Source organism: Vipera ursinii (genome assembly GCF_947247035.1).
Source record: "Vipera ursinii genome assembly, chromosome: 8".
Taxonomy (NCBI): domain Eukaryota; kingdom Metazoa; phylum Chordata; class Lepidosauria; order Squamata; family Viperidae; genus Vipera; species Vipera ursinii.
Window position 1 is genome coordinate 17094220 of NC_139519.1, and position 10913 is coordinate 17105132.

The window sequence follows — 10913 nt, forward strand, 5'->3', positions numbered from 1 at the left end:
CTGAAAGCACTCTTTGGGTGTGCAGTTAATAGGCAAAGTGGCCGTCTCAGTATCTGCATCTATTTCTTGGTTTCATGAAGCATTCAAATTTCTCCATCGTTCTGCGTTGTTTCTAGGTTTATCTTCACTGTCACGCATTGCATCTGATTGATGCAAGAACCTTTTTAAGAAACCTGTTGGAAGGGCTGGGTTAGTAGGAAGCAGGACGCTTGGAAAATCAATGACTTCGGATAAGTCGCTTCTGCTAATAGGACCATAGAGCCTGTTGGTTTTCCTTCTGGAGAGTTTTCCTCCACGCTTATGAAGGATGCATGGCTGATCCTTTGTCCCTTGGGGACAAAGTTACGTTTCCACCTTAGAAGACATGGCCTCTATACTTGCTCAGAAGCCTTCACTCAAACTCCCAACCTCTTCCTCCTATAGTATTTTGCTTCTTTCCCCCATTACATATTCTCAAAAGCATGAGATAATAGCAGATGTCTTGTTTCTACCTCACAAAGAGCTTTAAAAGCCTCCTGGGATGCTAGGAGACTAAATTTAGAACTGCAAGAATCATCTAGGTCTGGAAAGACACATGCAGATCATTTTTCTAGCGCTTCCCTTGGCAGGAAAAAGCTCTTCAAATAAGAGTACAACTGTTCCTACCCTAAATAATGAAGCTCTGAGTAAGATCGCTCTCTCGTGCCCTTTCTCTCTCTCTCTCCCAGGTAATCATGAGTAATAATTAGAGAGGCCTCAGGGATGTATCTAATTATTGGTGGTAATTTATTAAGTTTTCATTAAACAAATGTCGTGATGAGCCAATCTTCTGCCCCAAGAGCACGCCAAGGAACTCTTTTGTTCCTCAATTATTGGTTTAGAGACAGACTGTTCGGAAAGAATGGAAAGTGATTGTTACGCCTGGAATACATCTTGAAACCTACATCCTCATTTCAGACAGCCTGGAGAGAGAGAGAAAATGGTGCAGACACAAAAAACAATAGAATTCCACAAAAATCTGCTTATTTTTGCTTCTGCCTATCAATTATCCGCATACGATCTTGCACACAATTGCAGAGCGAATATTTTTTTTAAATAAAATGAAATGAAATGAAAATAAAACAGGTTCAAAATAAGGAAGTGTAATTTCTTCAGAACTAATTGTGTCTGCTTTTCGAAATGACATTTCCTTTGTTCCACATTCCAGTTCTTACCAAACGTCTCCAAGGAATGTAATTAAGACATGTTCTGGAAGAGAAAAGTATATGCTAATCTTTTAATTCAGACTGCAACATCTTGAACACTTAGGATGGGGGGGGGAGGGAATAAACTCTTCTGATACCAATGAAATGTATTTGTAAATATATGGATGAAGAATCAAGCTATCAACTTTTAAAGAAGCAGAGGCACATCTCAGAGGTAATACTGACTTCCCTTCAAGATGTCTGTAGGGAATGAAATCTAGACAGACTTTGAAAAAAATGTATAAAATAAGGCCAACAAAAGGAGTCAGGTTGCAAAAAAAGGGGGACCAACAGAACAAGATTACTGGAGTTACATGCACAAAAAAATGTATAGAGGTTTAAGCGTGGATATTTTATTTCTTCAGATTTTTCATTCTCTGCTGGAAAGTATCAACGTTGTGGAAACTGATACCAAAGGCTTTTTTGGAACCCTTGTACAGGCAGTCCTCGACGTATGACCACAACTGAGCCCTAAACTTTTATTGCTAAGTGAAACAATTTGTTAAGTGAATTTTGCCCTATTTTACAACCTTTCTTGCCACACTCGCAAGTGAAATGCTGCAGTCGTTAAGTTAGTAACACAGTGAATCTGGCTTCCCCATTGACTTTGCTTGTCAGGTTGCAAAAGGAGATCAGGTTAACTCCGGGATACAGTGACCGTCGTAAATATGAGTCAGTTGACAAGCATCTGAATTCTGATCACGGGACCGTGGGGATGCTGCAAAGGTCCAAAGTGTGAAAAATGGTAGCCGTTACTTTTTCTAGTGCCGTTGTAACTTTGAACGGTCACTACCCTATTCTCCCCCCCAAAATAAGACCTAACTGGAAAATAAGCCCTACCATGGCTTTTCAGGATGCTCGTAATATAAACCCTAACCCCCCAAAATAAGCCCCAGTTCAGATTGTCAGCCAGACGGACGCATTTAGTACTGTTTTTTCTCCAAAATAAGTCCTAATTGGAAAATCAGCCCTAGCACAGGGGTAGGCAACCTTGGCTCTTTTATGACTCGTGGATTTCAACTCCACAAATTCCTGAGCCAGCATAGTCCACGGGTCATAAAAGAGCCAAGGCTGCCTATCCCTGCCCTAGCATGATTTTTTCAGGATACTCGTAATATAAGCCCTATCCCAAAAATAAGCCCCAGTTAAGATTGTCAGCCAGGCAGACATATTATCATATTTTCCCAAAAATAAGACCTCACCAAAAAATAAGCCTTAATGCATCTTTTGGAGCAAAAATTAACATAAGACCAGGTCTTACTTTCGGGAAAATACAGTAAATGAACAGTTGTTAAGTCGAGGACTTCCTGTATATGATGCTGTCCACGAGACAATGTCATGATAGTCTGGTGTCACGCATATGAGCCCTAATCAAGCTGCAAAGGTTGTTTTTTTTCTTATATTGGCAAGGATTAACTAGCTTAAAGGCTCACTAAAGCCGAAGCAAAATAGAAAGTACCCATTACACCAAAAGATCTTTCCACATGAAAACAGGGTCAGTTTATTGATCCACTGATGAGCACCAAGATTGCACGCAGCTCTAAACTGTATGGTTTATTTGATAAACTTGGCAGGTTGTTTCTAAGCAGACCAGTGGGACTTTGCCTTACGCCTGTTTGAAAATGGGACTGTTGATGGAACGGGTGAGTCTGATTATTGCGCTTCTTTATTAGGCTCACTTGATACTTCCTCCTGCCCAGCTTCTTTGTCTGTCTCTCCAGGTGCCTTCCCTTCTTCATCTTCTCCTTCTCCTTGGCCTTTCACTTCTTTTCTTGCTTTGTATCCTCGGAAAATGGACTGGATTTTTATAGCAGCTTGTTCCTCCGATAAGGTCCCTTCAATATCCACAACAGGTTTGTCTTCTTCCACCACCTTTACAATTTAAAAAGAAAATCAAGTTTACACTTTGCCCACCGGGTTTCAAAAAGGGGTGCGCGGGGGGGGGGGGGGAAGGGAGGGAGGAAGAACAAAAAAAAATCAAGTTACGATACATATGAATCAGTTTTGTATGAATCAGCCTACTTTAGAAGACTGGTGCTGAAGCTAGGTGGGGAGTAATATGCATCTTGCTTTTCTTTCACTTTTAAAATTTATATTCTCCCCAGTGACTCCCCCCACCCCCAAAAAAGTCAGTAAGGATATTTTGAATACTAGACTCTGCAAATACCACTTGGGCAATTTTTGCACAGTTTTCAAAGAAAGCTTTGCCTGGTAAATAAAGGTAAAGGTAAAGGTTCCCCTGCACAGGCGTGCTAGTCGTTTCCGACTCTAGGGGTCGGTGCTCATCTCCGTTTCAAAGCTGAAGAGCCAGCGCTTGTCCGAGGACGTCTCCATGGTCATGTGGCCAGCATGACTAAACACCAAAGGCGCACAGAACGCTGTTACCTTCCCACCGTAGTGGTCCCTATTTTTCTACTTGCATTTTTTACATGCTTTCGAACTGCTAGGTTGGCAGAAGCTGGGACAAGTAACAGGCGCTCACTCTGTTACGCGGCACTCGGGATTCGACCCGCCAAACTGCCGACCTCCTGATCGACAAGCTCGATGCTCAAGTTAATGCTTAGATAATGCCAATAGTTCATTCAACAGCAAGCTATCCCTATTTGAAAAAAAACAACCCAGTATAAAAGATCCTAGGATGTAGTGATCAAATTAACCAGAATCTGGCTCGTCCATTCGCTGTTATGGAAGCTCCCTGCTGAAGCTGAATTGTTTTATTTGTCTGATTTTTAGACCACCCATCACCAAAACCCCTGGGTGGCCTACAAAATCTCTTAATGTTACTTGGGGTGAAAAACAGGAAGAGGGAGCATTTCTTACATGGGTGCGCTGCTATAGCAAGGATATAGTAACATAAATCATAAAGGTGATATAAATCTAACACTAAATAAAAAGTACAGGCTACAATTTCACACTATCTGTGTCTTTAGTTTTATTTCTACAGAAAGAATGCAAAGGGCAAAACAGACAAAGCTGAAATAGTTTTAAACTGTGATCACTTCACAGGGTAAATTTAGCAGTGCTCAAGGCTGCTAAATTTAAATTTAAAATGCAAGTAGAAAAATAGGGACCACTACGGTGGGAAGGTAACAGCGTTCCGTGAGCCTCTGGCGTCTAGTCATGCCAGCCACATGACCACGGAGACATCCTCAGACAAGCACTGGATCTTTGGATTTGAAACGGAGATGAGCACCGGCCCCTAGAGTCGGAAACGACTAGCACGCATGTGTGGGGGAACCTTTACCTTTTTAAGGCTGCTAAAATATTGCACAGGATTTTGCAATGGGTCTTGATGGTTAAAACTAGTGGGATTTAAGAAGCATTTTAAACTGTGCTCAGAGTTGGCATTTCTAATTTTCTTCACACATATCTCCACTGGAAATTCACAGAAAAAGGAGTTGCATTTTTGCTTTATTAAATAAATCCAAGTCTAGAATATGAGTAACACAGAAGAGGCAATTTTAGTCTTGAGGGGAAGTGTGGCTTTTCTTTATGCCAAACAGTTTTGAAGAGGGAGTATTTACTAGTTTTAGTGAGAGAGAAACTCTTTCAATTGTTTAAACTTCCAAAGGAAAAATTACTAATGGGCCTTCATCATTTTTAACCTGGCTGCATCATGTATAAAATTAATGTTGGCCTCTGTGAGAGTAGACAACCTCACTAAGGATTTTTAGGCACACCAAAGTCAGCAACTATTATCTACAATAAAGGCTAGCTTACAAAAGGTATGCAATTACTTACTGGTTTTCCAGTGATTTCTTCTTTCCCTTCCTTTTTAACTCCATCTCCTGGTGGTGCAAGTTCCTGAAAAAGCAGGAGGGTATTATTGATCCATAGGAGCCTATTGGTACAAATGATTTCATTTCCCCACCGAATTCTGACGCAAGTAAAACCTTAAAGACAAATAATTGGAATGCTAACTGAGCACATGGTGACAAGATTGCTAATTGTTTGCCAAACTCTCACTGTTCCATATATAGAGAATCCATTCAAATGAAGTTGTATGGTAGTTTGTTGCTTCATAAGGAAGCAAGCAATTTCAGTCCTTTCTATGGGTACAATTAAGCATGACAAGTGGAGATTTTAAAACCATAACGGTCATAGGGTGAAGCTGGTGAACCTGAATTTCAGTAGTAGGGGAAATGGTTCGATTCCCCCTCATCATTTTTCTAAATACGTTTTTCACAAGTCTTTGCTGTATAAATGAATTATTGTAACTGCCCAGAGTTGCATGACAGAGAGATGAGCAGCAAATAAATTGAATAAATAAATAAATAATCCCCACTCCTTTGGGAAATATGTCAGTGATCCTAACTAACCTCATGGCTACTATTTTTAATCCGGATTTTAGTTTGATTCGAAGTCCTGCATGTCATAGTGTGTGGGGGGGGGAGGGAATTGTTTACTATATAATAATACTTACATTGAAAGCACGGTTATTGTAGAATCGGTCCTCTAGTTTTGCTCCCCATTCAGCTGGATCATATCCAGTTTCTGAAAAGACACCATTTAAAATAAATAAATACTGACTTCTCTTAGGAAGAAAAAAAAAGCTTCCTGGACAAATGGCGTTTAATGAAATTGGGAATCATAATGACACTTGACATTCCTTTAAGAACAGTGGACATTTCTTAACTGAAAAAAAAGGTAAACCGCCGCAGGTAGAGAGCGCAACAGCTTTTCAATTAGGTGTAATAAAAAGGGGAAAAAACGGTCTAGGACAACTGGTCCTCGCTGTCTCGCTATGGCCATCTTGTCGCAGGACAGTTCAACAAGGGATAACTCAAGAGAGGGACAAGTGAATTGCTGGGACTCGCACGCTTTGGCTCACCCCAGCCTGAAGGACTTCTAACTTGCAAATTCCTTCAAACCTAAAACAAGGCAAGGCCCTCTGCAATTCACTTGTCCTACTGTTGAGTTATCCCATGTTGAATAGTCCTGCAGCGAGTACGCCGGGGTGAGCTGGCTGTGGCAAGATGACTATGGTAAGCCAGCCAGGCTGAGTTGGCCACAGCAAATTGCCTCATTCCAAGGAAAAAAAGATATAATACTCTTTATAGTAGGCAGGATAATAGGTCAAAACTGAAACACATTTCTCCCCTCCCCTCACTAAAAAAATTAAATATATGATAGGATGTTATGCTTGAAGGATGTGTGTGTGTGTGTGTGTGTGTGTGAGCATAGTAAAAGAGATAACCCAAACCTACCAATCTGAGCATAAGAGAAAGAAGGGACTGAGCATTTTAGAAAAGCCCCACTCAGAACCTACATATTGGCTAAACCGGACAGCACTTCATCAAGTTTTAACAAAGAATCCCAGTTACTTTCTGGATGGTGCCAAAACATTCCTGGGAAAGAAAAATGCCACATGATGGATACCTAAATGAGTGAATACTGGGGTGTTTGCTTTTGCAAACCAGATGAAGCCCAAGAATGCAGATATATGTTAAGAACCTTGAATACAGGCAATTAATACTTACTTTCTCTTTCGATAAGGAGAGATTCAAAATACTTGGCGGCAAAAGTTGGTATATCATCAGGCTGGTTTCTTAAGACTTCCCTGGCAAGCCCTTCAAGCAGGTTGGCAAATCCTGGAGGAATGCGTTGAGTGGTGTTTGAGAATGGAATAGCCATTGTTTCTCGACAAGCTTCTCTTATACCTAGAGTTCCATTTACAAGAACAATTAGTAAGACTTATAATCTAAAGAAGTTGGACCGTAAGAAAGGCCGAGCGCCAAAGAATGGAGGCCTTTGAACTATGGTGCTGGAGAAGACTCGTGCGAGTCCCTTGGACTGCAAGGCGATCAAACCGGTCAGTCCTAGAGGAGATCAACCCTGACTGCTCTTTAGAAGGCCAGATCCTGAAGTTGAAACTCATATACTTTGGCCACCTAATGAGAAGGAAGGACTCACTGGAGAAGAGCCTAACGCTGGGAAAGGTTGAGAGCAAGAGAAGAATGGGACGAAAGAGAATGAGGTGGCTGAATGGAGTCACTGAAGCAGGAGGCGTGAGCTGAAAGGGACTCCAGAAGATGGTAGAGGACAGGAAGGCCTGGAGGAACGTTGTCCATGGGGTCGCAATGGGTCGGACACGACTTCGCAGTAACAACAACATAATCTAAAGAAGACATTAAATGTTGGATAAAAAGATAAAGGTTTCCCTTGTACCATCGTGTCCAACTCTAGGGTCTGGTACCCATCTCCTTTTCTTAGCCAAGGCGAGCCCAACCCACCTGACAGTGAGATATTGTGGCAAAATTATAAGGAGGAAGTGTATCTTTGCCACCCTGAGTTACTAAAGGCAGAATAAAAAATAAATCTGAATGACAAGCTCACACTATTTAATCTTTTTAAAAATTACCACAAAGTATCTAATTGTAACATTTTAAACAATGAATTGCTCTGATCTGAAGCAAACTATTAGTCAGGATCACCCAAATCAACTGGAAACAGATAACTAAATTTAGGAACGTAGAGAATTCACTAAGTTTTCTTGAATTGACTCTCATATAGAGATAAACATGTCTATTTGCAACTGCATGCCTGCTCAGGTTTCGGCTTTACAACAGGCATGTCCAACCTTGGCAATTTTTGAATACTTGTGGACTTCAACTCCCAGAATTCCCCAGCTAGAATGAGGATGGAAGGCTGTGGAATTCTGGGAGTTGAGGTCTGGACATCCCTGCTTTACAGCATTTTACTTTACCCTTCTTAGCGACATTTACTATTGAATAGGCTCATCAGATTTTCCAGCGAAAAATATGGTATAAAGCAAAGCTACAAAATAGGAGCCTGCTTAAGACATAGAAGCCAGAATCTTTGCCCTCAGCTTGTTTGCAAAGAAATATTGTTCTATTACAGACTCAATTTTGTGGTCTTTTGACTCAGTATGTGCATCCCCCCCCCCGCCACAAACACACTGTGCTGGGACTGAACCATTGCTGGATCCCTGCAAGGAGGTTCATCTGGAACCCACAACTTCTCCCAGTCAAACCCGTGACCCTGCTTGCTCCTTTCCAGATACGCTCAGATGTAGCGCCCAGAATTCCCAGCCATGCTTGCTGAGAACGATGGGGGCTGTATTCATGTATCTCTGAAAATCAGGGAACAGAACAATAATGGAAGCCTCTTCTTCACGGGGTGAAATACAGGTAGTCCTCGATTTACGACCACAATTGACGTTGCTAAGCGAGACATTTGTGAAGTGAGGTTTGCCCCATTTTACCACCTTTCTTGCTAGTTATTAAGTGAATCACTGCAGTTGTTAAGTTAGTAACACGGATTGTTGGGGGCAATTAAGCTGACTTTGTAATAATGCCGCTTGGGGTGTGTGTGTGTGTGTGAAAGCCCTAATAAGCAGGCATATACATAGAATGAAGGCTACTGCTAAGCTTGTAAGCTGCCCTGAGTCTTCGGAGAAGGGCGGGATATAAATGGGATTAAAATAAAAATAAATAAATAAATAAAATAAGTGAATCCGGCTTCTCCCATTGGCTTTGCTTGGCAGAAGGTTGCAGAAGGGGATCACGTGACCCCCGGGACGCTGTGACCGTCGTAAATATGAGACGGAATCTGAATTTTGATCGCATGACGATGGGGATGCTGCAATGGTACATAAGTGTGAAAAACGGTGGTAAGTCACTTTTTCCAGGGCCATTATAACTTTGAACAGGCCCTAAACGAACTGTTGTAAGTCGAGGACTACCTGTACTCTGCCCATGCTCAATGGCGCTCTTGTTCTGATGCAGCCAGGTCCCTGGTTCCTGCCCTGCCTGCGCCCCTTCCTTCCCAGCCTGGAGCTAACACCTCCAGGGGAGGCGCTCAGCGGCCCAACGCCGTCCCGTCCTCTTCAGCTCCCCGGCCGGTCAGGAGGATCTTCACCAAGCCTCCATTACCCTGTTACTCCTTTGCCCGCAAGGACAGAGACCAGCGTCCTTCCCGTTGCTTAGCAACTCCAATTAAGACGGCAAGCGGAGTGGGCCAATAGAGCGGAAAATCGCGCGGTAGGCTTCTTCTTTAGGTCGGCCCACCCCGCCAGCTGATTGGCTGTAAGCTCCGCCCTTCAGCAACCAAACCCTTCCCCCCCTCCTCCTCCTCCTCCTTGAGCCCGCCCCCAATTAAAATCCGGTCCCGCCCAAGTGCCTCAGCGCAGTTGGCTTCTCCAACGGGAGGTCGGCCTACCCCGCCTGCCGATTGGCTGTAAGCTCCGCCCTTCAGCGACCAAAACTTTTCCCCTCCTCCCTCCCCTTTTGAGCCCGCCCCGAAGTAAAATCGCCTCACCGCGTCCTCGGTTCTTGTTTTGGGCGCCGGTGGAGGAGGCGGTGGCGCGGCCGAGGTTTTAAGGTCCGAGCGGGGAGCCTACGCTCCTTAGTACGTCCTGTCAGGGCCCATGGAGTTGGGACTCTGCGGGCAGGGCGCTCCTCAGGCCGCGCTTTAGACGGGCCGCGGGGCGGTGGCGTCACAGAGAGGCCGCGGTGACGTCACACACCAGGCCTCTCGCCAACCTTCGGGCGGGAGAGTGGGGAGGGGGGCTCTCAGGGCAGGGCCTCCGCCCGGCGCCGTCCGGGTAAAGCCAGCGGCGCAGCTGTTCCATCCCCCTGTGGCTTTGCAGATGGGGTAGGCCACGAGGGCGGAGATGGGAATTGCAGTCCAAGATTTCCGGAGGGGGGAAGGGGAGGGGCGGGCGCCAGGTTGCAGAAGGGGATATTAGAGCAGATAAATTAGACTCCACAGCAGGGGTCTTCAAACTTGGCCCTTTTATGAGTTGTGGACTTCAACTCCCAGAATTCCTCAGCCAGCATGCCTGGCTGAGGGATTCTGGGAGTTGAAGTCCACAAGTCATAAAAGGGCCAAGTTTGAAGACCCCTGCTCCACAGAGACGAGGCTGGGTTCGCCCATCAAGGCGGCGCAACGTTACCTTAGCACAGGGGTAGGCAACCTCGGCTCTTTTATGACTCGTGGACTTCAACTCCCAGAATTCCTGAGCCAGCATGAGGGAACTATGGCCCCCTCATGACTCATGGACTTCAACTCCCAGAATTCCTGAGCCAGCATGGCTCAGCTTGGAAACCTCTCCCTTTTCCCTCAGCATGGCTGGCTCAGGAATTCTGGGAGTTGAAGTCCACGAGTCATAAAAGAGCCGAGGTTGCCTACCCCTGCCTTAGCAGGTTGTGAGAATCCCTCGGCCGTTTCCCTGTTAGGCTGCTGTGCGGATTTAGTCCTCTTGGGACTTATTCCACATTTAGGTTCTTTTTGTATACATGAGTTATACATTGTATATTTTCCTTTGGTGTTTGCATTTTAATTTTATATCTGTAAGGCAGGGGTCGGCAACCTGAAAAAGGAAAAGAGCCACTGGGAACCGGTTCCATCAAACATTAAAAAAAGTGGGAGCCACGTACATACGTCCATGCACGCGCATGCGCAAAAAAGTTTTGCGCATGCGCAAAACGGGTTTTTCTTGTGCATGTGCAGACGCGCACGTTTGCCATTTTTTTTTAATGTGTGATGGAACCGGTTCCCGGTTGCGCGACGGCGACGGCCCGTTTGCAGAGCTACCGCCTTCGGCAGCCTGCAAACGTGCTGCGACAGCTTTCCCAAAGAGCGGCACTGCTGCCCGTTTGTGCGGAGGTCCGCGCGCACCTCTCGAAAGGTTTGGGGAGGTGCGCGCGCACCTCCGCCCATTCAGAG

At 44.6% G+C, this 10913-nt stretch overlaps 1 protein-coding gene across 1 annotated transcript; it reads right to left on the reverse strand.

Annotated features, from left to right (window-relative positions):
* Nucleotides 1-2709: 2709 nt before the first annotated feature.
* Nucleotides 2710-9113, reverse strand: SPA17 (sperm autoantigenic protein 17). Its single transcript, XM_083368161.1, has 6 exons — nucleotides 8929-9113; nucleotides 7137-7341; nucleotides 6704-6883; nucleotides 5647-5717; nucleotides 4962-5027; nucleotides 2710-3095 (listed from the first exon to the last, which is right to left on the reverse strand). Exons 1-6 carry the CDS (start codon nucleotides 8941-8943, stop codon nucleotides 2877-2879), a joined length of 756 nt encoding a protein of 251 aa, XP_083224287.1. The 5' UTR covers nucleotides 8944-9113; the 3' UTR covers nucleotides 2710-2876.
* Between the last annotated feature and the right edge of the window lie 1800 nt (nucleotides 9114-10913).